Source organism: Vanacampus margaritifer, chromosome 4 (assembly GCF_051991255.1).
Source record: "Vanacampus margaritifer isolate UIUO_Vmar chromosome 4, RoL_Vmar_1.0, whole genome shotgun sequence".
NCBI classification, from domain to species: domain Eukaryota; kingdom Metazoa; phylum Chordata; class Actinopteri; order Syngnathiformes; family Syngnathidae; genus Vanacampus; species Vanacampus margaritifer.
In genome coordinates, this window is record NC_135435.1 from 30,870,034 (window position 1) to 30,886,020 (window position 15,987).

Here is a 15,987-nt window from a genome sequence, read left to right on the forward strand (position 1 = left end):
AGCATTTGGTGTTGCGGTGTTCACAGTTCACCTGAACGGCTCCCACTTTTCCAGAACAAGGGAAAATACAAAAAGGCCTCCCAGCGGTGCATTTTATTCAATTGACATCACGTCATAATAAATAGTCACAGATTATTGGAAAGTGAAGAGACACCAAAACATGAAGTTGCTTTCGACAAATCGAAAAAAAGTCCAATTTGATGACGAGTGTTTTTGGAGCGCGTCAGTCCCTGTAGCGCACCTCAGCTCGGAGCTCCTTGGTGACGTAGTTGAGCAGCGCGGCGAGCACCTGCTGCTGCAAGGTGGCGTTGCCCGTCACCAAGGCGACCAGCTGCGCCGCGTCCGTCCAATTCAAACCGGCCAGGACGGCGCTCACGTCCTCGTACAGTTTGTCGCGCTGCGCCGGCGGAAGTTCGGCCAGGATCTGAGTCAGCGGGCGGAAGTGGCCGCTCGAGAGCCAGCCGGCTAGCAGGCTGCCCAGCACGCCACCTGGTGGACGCAAAGGGGAACGGCGACTCAGACATACGGCCTAATCTTCCGCCTTCCTTTGCATAATTCTCATTCTCTAACTTCCTTCCACCTGAAACTTGAACTTTCTCCTGCTGAAACCTATACTCTTCTTCCTCGCCATCAAGGCCACCTAGTATATTACCCCCTGCCTTTCACAGCCACTGGCCCATGCAAAGGTGGCAAATCCATGTTTAGAAAGTAAAAAACCTGCCACAGTTTGACTTTAGCGCCTTGTGCTAGCAGGTAATTGAGCACCTGGGGCTAAAGCCAAACTGTGGCAGGGTTTTTACTTTTTGGACCTGGATTTCCCACCTCTGGTGTCCTGGCATATTTTGCTTCCTTACTAATTCCTTCCTTCCTTCTATTATATGTATTTTTTTTTATATCAAATCATTCCTTAACTCAAACCTGCTTTGCTGCCTGCCTTGCATGCCATTCCTCCCTTCCTCCCTTCCAACCTCCCTGACCCACTTTTCCCCCTGGCATCTTTTCCTTCCGGACCTTCCTTCTTCCTTCCCTCCACCTTGTACCTGTTTTTCCCTCTTTACTTACTTCCTTGGTTGCTTTCTGTCGGATCCACCATTTCTCCCTGGCCATCCCTTATTTCTCTACATTACACCAGTTTTTTTTTATGCATCCATTAATACATCCTTCCAACTCAGACTTGCTTTTTCTTTCATTCTTTCACCCCCCAGAGCCATTTTTTCCATCCATCTTTTGCTTAATACTGCTTTACTTCTTTGCAAACATACAGTAAAGGTACATTTCTCCCCGGTATCATAACAATACTGTTTAAAAATAATAATAAACTTCCTGCTTGTCATGTAGCTTCACTGTTCATTCGACCTCGCAGCCGCTAGCAAACAGTTGCTGTCATGGCGGGCGCATTTATTTGTGATCTGTGTGTTCAGACGGTCCTGCAAGTCACAAATAACTTCCACAAATAACTCCTGCAAATAACTGTCTCGCAGCACCAGCAGGCTGAAAATAGTCCTGACCACGTCTCACTTTCACCGTCCTCATTAGCATTGTTAGCTTTCGGACTGGTACACCTTGTTTACGAAAATCAAAAACTCCCACAATTCTTTGCTTTTCCTACCATAATTGATGATTACTGGCCATCAAATGTTCTCACCAACAGCGATGCCGGGCGGTCCGCCCACCAGGCCTCCCACAAAGGCGCTGCCCCCCGCCATCAAGGCTCCCTTGGCCGAGCCTTTGACCGCCACCTTGATTTGCTCGTGAGCCGAGATGTCGCAGCACAGTCGCATGACGTCGTCCACCCTGGGCGACATCTTACTAACGCTGTGGGAAACGCAGTGCGTGGAATTTGACAAGCATGCCCAGAAAACGCCAAACTCTTAAGAAACTCAGCTAATGACATTTTGAAAATTTGGTTTGCAAATTCAGTTTCACTTGTCTACTAAATTTCATGTTTCTATGTCTATTATGAGTAGACCCACAAAAAGTCTCAAGATATCAAGTCCAACAAGACACAGGAAGTCTGCCATTTTGGTGAAAGCACATATTTTAGCGTGATTAAAGCAATTTTCAGCGGTTCTTCAAAAAACATGGATTTCTTTATTTTTGGCAGTGGATATTTTGCCATGTCCAGCAACTCTCCTGCAAGCGTTATTTTGCCGTGAAAGGCTCTGATTGGTCAATGGCTGGACCGAGTCACGCACTGTATGTGCATGGTTCCTGCCGCGCTTCACCCCTTTTGTGTCTTTTCACAAAGTTTTTAATTTTGTTTTGCCAAGACTGTTATCGGCATTACCGGCCTAACCTTGACCATAACCCTCACAGCGGGGTTATCAGGCATTAGGGCACACATTGTGTCATTTCAAATGCAGCAGTCGTGTTCTTTCTTTTCCTTTGAGCTTTTTCCTTCAGGGGTCGCATTCCCTACCATAGAATTTGTAGTTCTCGTGCGATTCATGGCAAAATAGCACAAGCAGGAGGGTTGCTGGTCACAAAATATCCACTTCATTATATATATATTTTATAAAGAAAATGTAGCCTTAATAAGCTATTTTGACTTGGTAGACATGTATTGTACAGAATAGACACACACACATAAAAAGTGCATTTTCTATAGGTCTGTAAAACCTAATGAATAATAAAAAAAAAAAATCTGCCCCAAAAGCCAGTGTGAGTCAATAACATTCAATTTGAGAGTCATGTTTATCATGAATAAACCCACAAAAAGTCCTTAAGTTTTAACTAGTATACATTGATCCCTGGTAGGATGGGTTGTCTGTAATCTTGGCACACAGAAACTAACAAATAAGCAAGGATGAAGACATTTTAAATACCTTCAATAATTATACTATTGTGTAATGTAGAAGTGCGTGTTGTGAATAATTAACATTTAAAACCAACGAACAATAAAATTGACCCAGCGGTCTAACTCTAGAACAGATAAGTGTTTACCTGAATGATCTCTCAAGTTTCGTTTTAACAGTTTAACCATCATAAAGGGCCAGACTATTTTTTGCCTAAAAATGGACAGATAGAAAAGAGAAGTAGTAACGAAGTACAGTACATTGGTTACATTTTTGTTTTCACTTTATGCTGACTAAATCTACGAAGTTGCGTCTGAGACTAATGTCGCATCCCGTTTTCCTTCAAGAACTGTTACGAACTATGGTTTAATTTTACTTGAATTCGTTAAAACCATCGTTAAAATACTTTTCTTACCGGTTCTCGTGTTTTGGAATAAAAAAGTTTGGCGTTGTTGTTGGACTCTTGTCAACAACTTCCGGTTTGGAGTCAGAGAGTTAACAGTCGAGATAAGATGGTTCCTTACCAGGAAGGAAAGGTCATTTAGTTGGTATTAAATTCAATTCAATAAATTGAGAACATATATCAACCCGGCTAATTCTGTCCATAACTCGAGTGTAGTGTGTATTTTTTAATCAAAACTGTTGCAAATAATTGAATGAATGTACATATATTAACCGCAATCGTTGCACTTGCACTGGACAAAAACTCCACTTTTTGGTCGACTTTTGATGACGTATTAAGACGCCTGTAGGAATGGCTCGGCGATTTAAAAGAAAAAAAGAGCACTACCACTAATCACTATTAATGTATATATTTTAATAAATTTAAAAAATGAATTTATCAAAGCATTTACGAACACGAAGCTTGAAATTATCATGAGCACTGCTTAAAATCTTTGTGGTGATGCAATGAGCTCCCGCCTCTTTTGAACGACTTTTGATAATTCCCGTGTCCAAATTCACAAGGCTGGGTCCGGAAGGCTGAATTTGTTAGCTGCATGACGTCACTCCCGAGTCCCGACGCGACTCGACAGCACAAAGGCAATGAGTGCGAAGGACTCGACGATTTAAATAAATAAAATCAGACCGGCAACAATCACTTTGAATTTTTTTAAAAAATCGCAAAATAATTTTTAAGACAAAAAAAACCAAAAACGTTACATATACTGTCCATACCACCTGAATACTCTTCTGAAAGCCACGGATGTACGCTGACCCCCCTTTTTTCGGGCGGTTCTCGATGACGCAAGAGAATGCTGGGCAGGAACAGTCGGTGATAAACAGCAACAACAACAAAAACTAATATCAGTAATTTATTTTAATATGCACTTTTTGTCAAAACGTTTAGAAAGTGCGGAAACTGTTCGCTATTGTCGTTTTACCCAATGAACGTCTGTCGTTGCGGTGACGCATCCCGCCTCTTTTGGGGCGGTTCTTGATGACGTAACGGCGCTGGGAGGGAGGACACACTCGTTGGATAAACAACAAGCTCGCGATCAAAACAAATCTGCAGCATCAACTCAGCTCGACGACCGCGCCCTGAAAAAGAAGAAACAATACAAGATTCTTATTACTCCCTCAGGTGAGTTCAAACACTCTTCTCATCTTCTAGGGGAACCATGCTATCTTTTTACAGACCCGCCTCGAGTGTTCTTTGTCTTTTTGTCCTCGGCCGTGACGTCACATCAGCTGTTGCCCAAACAAGTCATTCAGAGGGATCACAAATGACGCTAAATACAAATATGTGCAAGTTACATCAATTAATCAAATCAAATATTAGCATTTAAGTTTCAAGTAAGTTCAAATTTACGGTAGCAAAAAGCAAGCAAGTCAAGTGCGGTCCCAACTCAACAGTCTTGCTCAGTGACATTATTAAACAATTTGACAAGTTGAAGTAAATTGTGAGAAGAAAAACAACACTCAAGACGGTTTAAAATAAAATAAAACAATGCTAGGCTCTAAATTTACTTAGTAACGGGAAACCGTTGTGTTCCTTAATGACGCCATCATGTGTTTTTCGTCCTAAAAAAACGTTGAAATGATGACATAATGAAACATGACGTCATTTGAAGGCGATTTTAGGTTAAGGTGAGCTAAAGGAGTATGACGGCGTCATTCACTACATAAGATCATGTTTGCTCCTAAACTCTCTTGACGATTCCTGATGAGTGTGATGTGCGCAAGTGGCCACAAGAGGGCGACAGAACTTGGGTAATGTTACGTGACTGGCATTCAAGCAGAATTGTTCTGTAGTCTGTCGCCGATATTTTTTCTACATTTACTCTGGAGTTAAATAGTTGTAAAACATGCATTCATAACCTGATAGGACAAAAGCGTCAAGATCAGCTTCACATAAGCCTCGACATAACCCAGCTTCAACAAGGAAGGAAAATGAAGCAGAATTATTCTTATATTACATATTATAGGTAGGTAATGTGTGCTTGTTGTCATGCAGGTTGCCATAAACGATGATAGGCAAGTTCCTTGCTCAGCTGCTCGGCGGCGGCGAATGCGAAGACAGAGGAGATGAACTGCTGGAGTTTGAAGATGGAGGCTGGGTCATTGTCAATCTGCCAGGTGACATTCATGTTATGCGCGCACACACATAAACACACACACAAACACACACACACGCACACACACACACACACACACACACACACACACACACACACACACACACACACACATTAAAAGGCCAGGCTGACAGTGTATTATTTTATTTATTAATTTATTTATTTATGTTGTGTGTGCCAGAGGCGGGGCCCCTTTCGTCCCCTGATGGGTCCGAGCCTCTGGAGAACCTCCTGCTGGAGCACCCCAGCATGTCTGTCTACCAGATGAGACGCCGAATGAGCGCAGCTGACCACCAAAATGATGAAGAAGAAGAAATTTCCAGCGAAGACGAGGAAAACGGTTCTACCAGGTGACTTGCGCTCAGCTACAAAAAACAAAAACAAAACAACTTTCACTTGATAAAGCTGACAATCCGGAGAAAATGGCATTTTCTGAGAGGAACAAAAGAGTTAAAATGGGGAAGAACAAATTACTTTTATGGAAAATATATAATATACTTGAAAACAAAACAAAAAAAAACTTCAAAAAGGAACATTTTCTTTTTTTGTTTTTAGTCTTTGAAAAAATTTTTTTTCCCCATGCTGTAATACTAAAATTAATACATGAAAAATCTAGGGCAAAGGTTGATGTTTTCAATTAATTGATAGAAACTAATTTGAAGGGCATTTTCACAATAATTTGTTACTTTTTGTTAGTTAAAAAAAAAAAGTATTTTAGATTTTATTTCATTTCATTAGCTTAAATGTTTTTCCAATTTTAGTTTTATTTTGTTAGTTTCCGTGAACTAAATGAACATTTGTGTGTGTGTGTCCTTCCAGGCCCGTGGCGTCGTCCTTGGCGTTGCCACGTGGTCGCGTGTCGTGGCGCCTGGCGGCGTGGGGCGTCCCCCTTCCGCTTGATGCCCTCTCGCTGGCGTCCGGCAGGGGCGCGGCAGCGGCGGCTGAGCGGAAGAAGCTGAGCCGTGGCGCCCTCCTCAGGCAGAACCTGAGCACGGTCAAGATGCGCGAGCGCCGCGTCTACGCGCACGTCAAGCAGCCCGGCCCGCGTCCGTACAACTACTGAAGCGCCCCGCACGACCTCTCACGACCCTGACGGTGCCTTCGTCGTCTTCAGCTTGTTTTTGTACACTTTGTCAAAAACGAAAGGGAAAAATGTTTGTCGTGACTTTTTGATGTTACTCACACGATTGAAGTGTAAATACATGCTTTTTTCTTAATTTATAAAATGTACAAAAAATGCAAATAAATGTCATTTCTTAACTTGTCCATCTTTTTTAGTATTTCATACATATATGTAAATTTGGTAAGGGTGTCATGAAAAACAATTTGGGTTCTGATTTGGCAAATCGAACCAAATCAAATTTGTTCCACTTCAAAATATATTGAGATATGCATCAATTATATTTACATTAAACTTACTAAAACTCTCTTTAAAAAAAAAAATCAAAAGTAAAATTGTATTTATAACTTAGTGTTGATAAAGTACATTTTTTGATGGTGGTACCAAAAAAGGACATTTTATATTAAATTTTTATTTTTAAGTTTTTTATTGAGCCAAAGTAAAAATACGTTTTAAGTGTTGATAAACTATGTAATAATTAGTGTCGTAAATGCCCAAAAATATTTGTAATTTTCATTGTAGTAAAAATTCAAACATTTTCTGACTTTTTAAATGTAACTTTTTTTTTTCTTTCTATAGTTCAATGTTGTGTTGAATTACAATTTTGGGTCAACTCAAACACTCATTCACTGCCACTGACGGCAATAAACGTCAAACAGCCATTTTTATTGAGCTGGCAGTGAATGGAAAAAAAAAATCGCCCCCCAAAAAAATCCTAATGAATCGACACTGTTGCAAATAAAATGTTGATTGTAAGAAATGGCTAAAAATATGTCAAAAATACATTTACAACTGTTTTTTTTTTAATGTTTGGATTTCACACAGCAAAAAATTATTTATTAAAACTAAATTGAAAATATATTTTTTCTCTTGATTTGTAAAAAAAGATAACATTTCTATAAAACAGAATTTCAAATTTTTTTTTTGCATGTAACTTATTTTCATAACTACACTTCAAATGAAAGGTTTCTTCTCATTCACTGCCACTGACGGCTATAGACGTCAAACAGCCATTTGAACTGGGCTGCCTTGAAACTTTATGTGATTTTTTTTCATCTCGCTAAACGTCAGTTTCATCGACACAAGTGTTGTGTTTGTCCTCCCGCGAATTGTTGTGAGCAGACGACCAGAAGAAGAATGCAGCAGACGACTTTTTTTTTTTTTTTTAGTTGGAATACATTTTATTTTTCTTATAAGTACAGTTCAGTAGTTACAAAACGAAGCATCTGCCATGAGGAAACAGCCAAACACAAGACACCAGGAGAGGACATGGAATGCGACCGCTCGCCGCCCATCCGGCGACCCGTCGCCACTCCTCCGCTCGTCGCGAGCGGGTCCCGGGAAGTCCAAAGAAAAAGTCAAAGCCACATCGAGTATAGATCCAACTAAAGTCTTGGGTGGGAGGAAAAAAACGGGGGGATTATTATCATTATTATTTTTATTATTACGATGATCATATTGGGGTCTGTACATCAGCACGTTAGAATCGTTCTCTTCACGTAAAAACCAGAAAAAAAAGACGTAGAAACATTTCACGATGCCAAGGGGACGCACAAACACACAACCTTCAGTTTCGTTAGTTAGCAAGTGTCGCGTTTGGAATCATCATCTTCATCATCATCACCTTCATCATCAGAATACGATCACAGTGCAAAATACTTGCGAGAACCCAAAACAGTTAAGAGTCAAAGAAAAAGTCAAAACCAGAACGAGAGAGGAGAGAAGTCCCGCTGTGCAACATCTTCATCTTCATCATCATGATTTTGATCATTTGCAGCACAGGAGACGATTGTCATTTTTTTTTTTCTTTCTCGATGGAGCGCGACGATGGACAAGGCCGTCTGGCAAAAAATCCTCATGTTGACTTTTGCGGCGACACTCCCCGATGAACTGAAAAGGCACTCTAACCTTTGACTTTTGACCTTCATTCGAACTTCTGTTAAGGTTTGATGGTCCAACTGTTGAACGCTAGAGTGATTTTTGCACAATTTCCGTTGGGTTGAGCTGAAAAAGGGAAAAATGCACAACAGATACTTGCTTCATCCACTCATATGCCTTTCAGTGACTCTTCCAGTCTGCACATTTGTAACTCATCACAGTGTCAAATTAAGTTCACCTGTGAAGGTTAGAGGTCATTTTCGGTTCATCTAGAAATCCCATATATATATATATATATATATATATATATATATATATATATATATATATATATATATATGATACTGAAGCAAAAGTGAGAGAAATGAAAGCAAAGCGTACGTCCTGAAGTCTAGCACAGCTACGCAGCTTAGCCAAAGAAAGCTAAGGCTATACTGTACACAACATGTCTGCTTTTTCCAGTTTCTTTTTTTTCTCACATAGTAAATACATAATCATCATCATCATCACCATCATCATCTCATCCTCCTCCTCCGCCTCCTCAGTAGTATTCAGCAACACTGTGCAACGACAACGGCTGGCAGTATTTTACAAAAAAAGATTTTTTTTTTTTAATTCTTCCCGAGAAGAACGAAGGCTTGATAAACGCCTCTTTTTTTTTTTCCTTTTCTTTTACGACGCTCCTTGGGAACGTCTTCCTAAATCTCTTTATGTACACCGAAACCCCCTCCCCCCAAAAAAGGGGGTGGGGGGGCATAAGGGATCCCGCTATGTTTGGGTCAAAGTACATCTTGGGGCAGTTCAAGTGCTCCTTGTTCACAATCATCAATAACACCGTTCAAAGTCAGCTGAGCGTCGTTGCTTCTCTCCCCAAATTTAAAAAAAAACCCAAAACAAAACATAAAATGTGACTGATTGTTTTTTTATTATTATTATTATTTTTTCTAAAGCTAACATTTGCATATATATTTTTTGGGCTGCTCAGATGAAAAAGGGAAAAACAAGATGGCGGCAAAAGCAGTGCATGAAGTTCCTCAACTCACTTCAGTGTACAGTGGCTTCTTGGCAGATGCCACAAGAGGGCGCCAAAGAAAAAATGTGATGAATGCACAAGTTCAAAAAAGACGTTCTTCTCTTAAATTGTAATACTATACTGTAATATCACAAGTTTATGTTGTGAAAATACAATTTTATTGTCATAACACCGCAAATTTTTATTCTGACAAAAAGGTTTGGATCTGGTGCCATTTTTTTTCTTTTCCAAAAACATGACAAAGTTTTCTTCCTCTAGAAATGACCAATTTTTCGCATTGTGAACGTCACGGCTCACAGCAGGAAAGGACAAAATGGCAGCCGCCCTCGATGAATGGAAACGGGGGCTAATTCTTCTTCTTAATTCTTCTCCACAAAATATACATTTTCCAAAGTGTCTTTGAAATTGCTGAGCCAAAACTTGTAACTTTTTGTTGCTGCTGTCAGATAAAAAACAAACAAACAAAAAAACTCCAGCAACAAAATAATCTGCCATCGATTATTAGTTGAAAATGGAAAGAAGCAACGACACACAGATTAAAAGTCGTCCTTTGCTTGTTTTTGTTTTTTTCGTTTAACGACAGCCTGGAAACGTCACTACGTTGCTAACAGTTAGCCGGCGCGCTAATGTGGCTATTCTACAGAAGAATACATTCCGGGTACGATATATTTATACGTAGAGCAAGTCTTGTTGGCGGAATACAGGAAGGAAGAAAGAAAAAGTTTTCTGTCTGGCTGGGGAGGCCTGAAAGATGACAGGAAGTGCTCGTCGTCGTCACAGGTAGTTTCAAAACAAAAGTTTCTCTTCGTTTTTTTCTGTTTTTTTTAGGTCCGCCTTCCAGTGAGTCCCTTGATGCTCGTGCGCACGCGCAAGTGTTTAAATAAAGTTTTTCCTCTTCATCATGTTGATGTTTAGTCTTGCTCGTCGTGGCCAAGGTCGCCCAGCTCGTCAAGGTCGCTGTTGAGGTGGTCCTGGTCCAGGGTCAGAGCGGGGTCAAGGGTCACCGGCTGCTCCTCCTCCGATATCCACGCAGGCACTAGGACCCAACAGAATACAAGAAGGTCAGGGAGCTTTCAAAGAAGGTTCACTTTCAGATTCCGTTTTTTTCTAATCAGACTCAGGGTTTCAATTAAGTGTTACTGTGTCAAGATATGGTTTTTAGTTAGGGGAAGGCTACAAGCTAGTGTTATAGTTTCAAAGTAGGGTTTGGGTTTCAAATGAAGGTTTCAAACCAGGCTTCAAGTTAGGCCAGGAATAAGGTTCCAAACCGACGTAATGGCTAGTGTCAAGTCAGGGTTAGGGTTTTAAACAGAGCTTTGGTTTTAAAATTTCGGTTTCAAGTCAAGGTCGGCTTCAAGTTAGGCTAGGGTTAGGGTTCCAAGTCACAGTTATGGTTTTAAACTAGGGTTAGGGTTTCAAGGCAGAGCTGTGGTTTGAAAGTAGGATTTCAAGTCACGGTTATTGTTTTAAATAATGTATTGGTTTTAAAGTTAGGGTTAGAAGCCAAAGATGGGGTTTCAAGTTAGGTCAGGGTTAGGTTTCCAAGTCACAGTTAGCGGTACGGTTTCAAAGTAGGATTTCAGGGCAGTTATGGTTTCACACTACGGTTAGGGTTTCAAAGTAAGGCTTCAAGACAGACTTATGGTTTGAAAGTATGGTTTCAAGGTTTAGATAGGGTACTTAGGATTTCAAGCCAAAGTTAGGGTTTCAAAGTAGAATTTCAATGGAGTTATGCTTTCACACTAAAGTTAGGGTTTCAATGTAAGGCTTCAAGCCAGCGGTATGAAAGTTAGGTCAGGGTTAGGGTTCCAAGAGAGAATTATGGATCTGTCATGTGAAGGATTTTTATTTATTTTTGCATTTGCTTGCAATTGCATTTGCTTGCAATGCGCAGTGTGACCAGCAGATGGCAGCACAACACAGCAAATGAAGCCAACACGTCCAAGCTCAACCTCAACCAGAACATTTCAGATTTCCAGAGAAAATTTCAAACGACAGTGACATAGAATACTACAAATAACATAAAATAATATAGTATAATGTAAATCCCCCAAGACACAGTAGGAAAAGGCACCCCCCCCCCCACACACACACACAAAGTCTTGATTTGGATTTCCCCCACGTGAAACTCACGTTAACGAGCTCCAGATTCGCCTCCATATTTGCTTTTCACTCTCCATTAAGTGGGCCACCTGGAACCTTATTTAAGCTTCTCCCACAACAACTGCACAGGAACACGCAAGCTTTCTCTCAGACAACTTTCCTCAGCAACTTTATTAATTTTTTTTAATTAATAAAATCTCCTATATTCAAGCGCAGTGTCAATGCTACAATAATATTAAACGAGACTTTTGTTGTCGTCATCACAATGCAAATGTCATGAAAGCTTTTTCACTGATTTCGTCATTTACAGCTCTTTAAATATGTTAGAAATATACTGTTCACGTCAAATTGTGTCTTTTTGCTCTATTGCGGCCACTTTTGATCAACTGAAACAATGAACTAGGCAGGAAAATAGATTCTAGACTCAACACTTGGAAATTTGAATTTAAAAAAAGTTTTAATTCATATATCAATTTTTGGACAAGGGAGGAATCTCATGTGATATTTTAGTTTCCAAAACAGGTGTTTAATAGTCTGCTGCACTCCAACTCCAGTACGTTTTGAATGACATGAAACCTCTTGAATGACAGTATTAGCAATAAAAGAAAAAAAAAAAGAGGTCCTAAGAATATATAATTAAAAAACAATACATTATTTTTTTATTTTACAACCTCCACATTCTGTAAACAAACTGGAATTTCAAGGGTTAAAATATCAAAAATAAAAGTAATATAATATAAATAATAATATAACATAATAAGATCTAATAATAAAAATGTAAAATCGAATGAGAATGACAATGACAAGAACTAATATATATTTTTAAATGTTATTTTATGGAGAAAGAGAGAGGGGACAAAAATCCTGAAGACGGTAAACTCCAACAAGCCTGAGGGTTAAGTTGGCAATTTTTAGTACTTTTGTTCAACCGACACAATTGGAACTACATGGTCATATTTGGAAAGCTGCATTTTCAACATTTTGTTTTGGTTTGGGAGAAAGGACTTTGTCCCTTGAATTTTTTCCACTTCAACTTAAAAAAAACAACTACAACAGATTCCTTGAAGGACAAGATGAACATTCCTGATTTTTACATGTTACTTTATTTATTGGGAAGAAAATGAATTAAAAGGTCAATATCAATCAGGCGTCATTGATGTTTACAAAATATCTCCTAGTTGTGTCCCCAGTGCACCCTCCTGTGGCGGTTTACGGTACAGCAAGGGCCTTTTCCTTGAGCGAAGCAGGCCTCAGAACAAGAAGCAGAAAAAGAAAAAAAGGCAGCAGCATCTGTCCGAGGCCGCTCAGCTCCCGCTACGCATCCTGCCGTAATGCGAGCGTCACGCTTAACAGGACGGATAAACGGGAAGGAAGGTGGCGAGCGGGCGGGCGGCGGGCAGGAACGAGGCCTCGCTTGCTGATGCTTCAACAGCACAACGTTCTCAAACACAGACACGTCCACTTTTATGAAAAACAGCCAAACGTCCAACGTTTGAATTGTCAAATCCACATTACAATTCAAAACATTTTCCACCCAAACAAGTGATTCATTCCAAGTATATGTGCATACATTTACACATTAATGTATGCTTTTGTTAATTCCTTTTCCCTCTGTTGCTAAAAAAAAAAAAATAGTTTTGATGGTTTACATGAACTGTTTTCCCTTTTTTTTTTAAATTAAAATTATTATTTTTTTTAATAAAGTCCACCTAGGACCACCGTGGAAAAATATGATGCAACAATCCAAGAAATGAAATGAGCTGTTGTGCATACATTTGGTCAGCTTTTGTCTTTTACAGCAAAATCATCACTCAAAACACAATTACAGGAACTCAAGTGACCCACAATTCCGTCCTGCTTGTCTGTCTCGTGTATGTGGTTCCAATCTGATTAGAATGAGACAAAAGTTCATCTTTGACTGAGGCCCGGAATGTGCCTAAAATGGCAGCTTCAAACCAAGATGGCTGACCTCCCATGTCTTTTGAAACTTGAGGCTTTCTTTGTGGGTCTGGTCATCTTGGACATGTCTACCAAATCTCACGTTGCTGGTTTCAGAATTATCCGAAGATCAATGAGCCAAGTTGTGACTCCTGTAAATTGCCAACGTGAGTCTAAAATGGCCGCCTCAAACCAAAACGGCAGACTTCCTGTTCATTTCAAATTTAGGCTTCTCGAGATTTTTTGGGTGGTTCTAGTTATGACAGACACGTCGACCAAAGATCATGTTGATGAGTGACTTCAGCTTTGGTGGATGAATTTTCAAAGCATTCTTGAGCTGAGTTATTAGTAGAGTTTTGTGGCGAGTCATCAAATTTTACTGCCAACAATTTTAAGTTGTCCGTCTGTCTAGTAGATTTGGTTCAAATGCAGTTGCAATCAGGCAAAATCCTTTAAGAGGAGTTTGTCTTGAAGGACTGCTACAAACGTCCAAAAGAACCCTAAAATATTTGCTTTTTTTGCTTTTACATTTTCAAAATGGCTGAAATAACCCTAAAATGGCAGCTTCAAACCAAAATGGTAGACTTCTTTGGCTGTCCATTTCCAGTCTTGGTTTCTTGAGTCTTTTTTGTGAGTCTACTCATGATGGACACATCTAGCAAATGTGAAACTGGCTTCAGGGGCTAAATACGGAAAGCGCCAATTTTTCCGAAATTTAAAATTTTTATTTTAAAATTTAAAATCTGTTGAGTGTACGAGGTTCCAATTTGGAAGGAAGTGGACAAAATCTCCAGGACAAGTTTGTCTTTGAAGCACACAAAAATTGAAAACAAAATGGCTGCTTTAAATCAAAATGGCTGACTCGCTGTGTCTGTTGAGACATGTTTTTTTGGAACTTTTTTGTGGGTCCTCATGTCAGACGAGCCTACCAAATGTAAAGTCAAAATGGCTGAATTTTCAAAACGTTTATAACCAGCCTCCTCCCCCGACCAATCAAATTCAGAAATATGAGCAAGCACCCAATAAACCGTTGAAAATAATTTGGTTCCATTTCAGCAGAGGCCAAAGTAAGTTTTGACTAAAACTTGACTAAAAGCAGTTTGATCAACAGTGGGTGCTGTCTACTTCCTGCAGTCGCACTGAAAGCAAAAAAACTTTTGTGTCGTTCCTGTCAAAGGTTCAAGCTCAAGCCACTTGATATAACAAACATAAATATGCAAATACGAGCGCATCGAGGAGAATCGAGGAAGCGAGCGCACCCTACACTCCCCCCCCCCCCCAAAAAAAAACCCCTGCCATATTTTTAGATGGTTTTAATGAATACAGGATGTTTATAGACGGGCCCGCCGCTCTCTGTGATTCGCACAAAAGAAGAGGAAAAAAAAAAATCCACATTCTGCCTCCCCATCCCTCAAAGCGCTCCGAGGAGGAAGAACAAGCGGCGGGAAAAGAGAATTTGCGGCGACGGGTTTGTTGACTCTCCTTTTGGGCTCACGTCCTATTAGACAAACACACCCTGCAGTGGAGGGGGTGCGCCGCGCACACATCAAAAGTCCACTTGGGTGCTTGTTGTGTTTAGTAAAGTGGCAGAAAATAACCCAAAAAGACAAATCAAAACTTGTTGGAGTGATTTAAATTTGTTATTATTTTTTTTAAAACTGAGAGCACGACAGGATGACTTTTTGGAGGCATGTGCACATTTCTGACAGGAGAGGGCGCCAATAATCTTTTCGGGACAAAATCCGACAAAATCTCAAGGAAAAGTTTGCATTTGAAGGACACCTGCAATGTCATTGTATGCATGGCAACGTGTGGTAAAAGTAAAAAGTGTGTGTTGTGGCCGAGAGAAAAGATGACACACTTCTTGATGTGAATGGCGAACACCATGAAAAAAAATATTTTGCCATCACAAGGATTTTCTAGGTTTTCTTTTTGTTAATTTACACTTTGAACTGTCAAAAAATGCAAACAAAGCCCCCCCAAAAAAACAAAACAAAACTTTCTTTTCACAAAAAGCTTGTTTTCTCCACTTTATGGTCAGAAATTGAGGCTTTTTGTGAAACCAAGTCAGGTTTGACTGATTTATTATAAAAAAAAAATTGTACAACATAAGTGTGAATGCTGACACAAAAAAATCAGATTTAACAATGAATCGGCAAAATAATGAATTGATGATGAAAATAATGTTTAGTTGCAGCCCTGCAATGTAAGGATTTTGTTTAATCTAGCGCCATCCATCCATTTGATATGCGACATTTTTATTTGGCAGCAAAATCTTGAGAAGGCGTTTGCACGCCTTGAAATGGCGGCTTTGACTTTCTTAATGTTTTTTGGGGCGTGGCCTCTTGAGACCTTCACGTGGCCCTCCTCATGAACAACACGTCTCCCAAATTTTGCACCCCAGAGTGAAACGGGGCCCCGGGTTTGAATTTGGCAAACATTCCGGGCTGGGGGTGGCCGCTGAGGGAAATTTGCGGCGTTTGCGAGTGTGGGAAAACCCTCCGAATGTATTTGGCCTAAAAGGAGAATAACAAGGAAGAAAAG

At 40.0% G+C, this 15,987-nt stretch overlaps 3 protein-coding genes across 5 annotated transcripts in view; 1 reads left to right on the forward strand and 2 right to left on the reverse strand.

The window, feature by feature from the left end:
- Nucleotides 1–74: 74 nt before the first annotated feature.
- On the reverse strand, nt 75–1,805 carry LOC144050149 (protein C19orf12 homolog). The gene is made up of 2 exons (XM_077563167.1): nt 1,646–1,805; nt 75–489 (listed from the first exon to the last, which is right to left on the reverse strand). The coding sequence occupies exons 1-2, from the start codon at nt 1,803–1,805 to the stop codon at nt 224–226; spliced, it is 426 nt and encodes a 141-aa protein (XP_077419293.1). The 3' UTR covers nt 75–223.
- A 2,190-nt stretch (nt 1,806–3,995) lies between these two features.
- LOC144050148 (uncharacterized) lies at nt 3,996–6,631 on the forward strand. The gene is made up of 4 exons (XM_077563166.1): nt 3,996–4,377; nt 5,251–5,372; nt 5,553–5,721; nt 6,191–6,631. The coding sequence occupies exons 2-4, from the start codon at nt 5,264–5,266 to the stop codon at nt 6,432–6,434; spliced, it is 522 nt and encodes a 173-aa protein (XP_077419292.1). The 5' UTR covers nt 3,996–4,377; nt 5,251–5,263; the 3' UTR covers nt 6,435–6,631.
- Nucleotides 6,632–7,659: 1,028 nt separating this feature from the next.
- znf536 (zinc finger protein 536) overlaps nt 7,660–15,987 on the reverse strand; it is a 252,049-nt gene continuing 243,721 nt past the window's right edge. For all 3 annotated transcript variants that reach the window (XM_077564276.1, XM_077564277.1, XM_077564278.1), the window contains one exon: nt 7,660–10,438. In XM_077564276.1, coding sequence (XP_077420402.1) covers nt 10,314–10,438 — 125 coding nt within the window. In that variant the 3' untranslated portion in view covers nt 7,660–10,313. The remainder of the gene's footprint in view (nt 10,439–15,987) is intronic.

What these genes read in the sequence shown, in the direction of transcription:
- LOC144050149 (XM_077563167.1), bottom strand. Translation starts at nt 1,805, where the DNA reads ATGTCGCCCAGGGTGGACGACGTCATGCGACTGTGCTGCGACATCTCG. An exon ending in ACCGCCCGGCATCGCTGTTG is followed by an intron (nt 490 to 1,645) that starts GTGAGAACATTT and finishes TGCGTCCACCAG; the next exon opens with GTGGCGTGCTGGGCAGCCTG.
- LOC144050148 (XM_077563166.1), top strand. Translation starts at nt 5,264, where the DNA reads ATGATAGGCAAGTTCCTTGCTCAGCTGCTCGGCGGCGGCGAATGCGAA. An exon ending in GGTCATTGTCAATCTGCCAG is followed by an intron (nt 5,373 to 5,552) that starts GTGACATTCATG and finishes TGTGTGTGCCAG; the next exon opens with AGGCGGGGCCCCTTTCGTCC. An exon ending in GAGGAAAACGGTTCTACCAG is followed by an intron (nt 5,722 to 6,190) that starts GTGACTTGCGCT and finishes GTGTCCTTCCAG; the next exon opens with GCCCGTGGCGTCGTCCTTGG.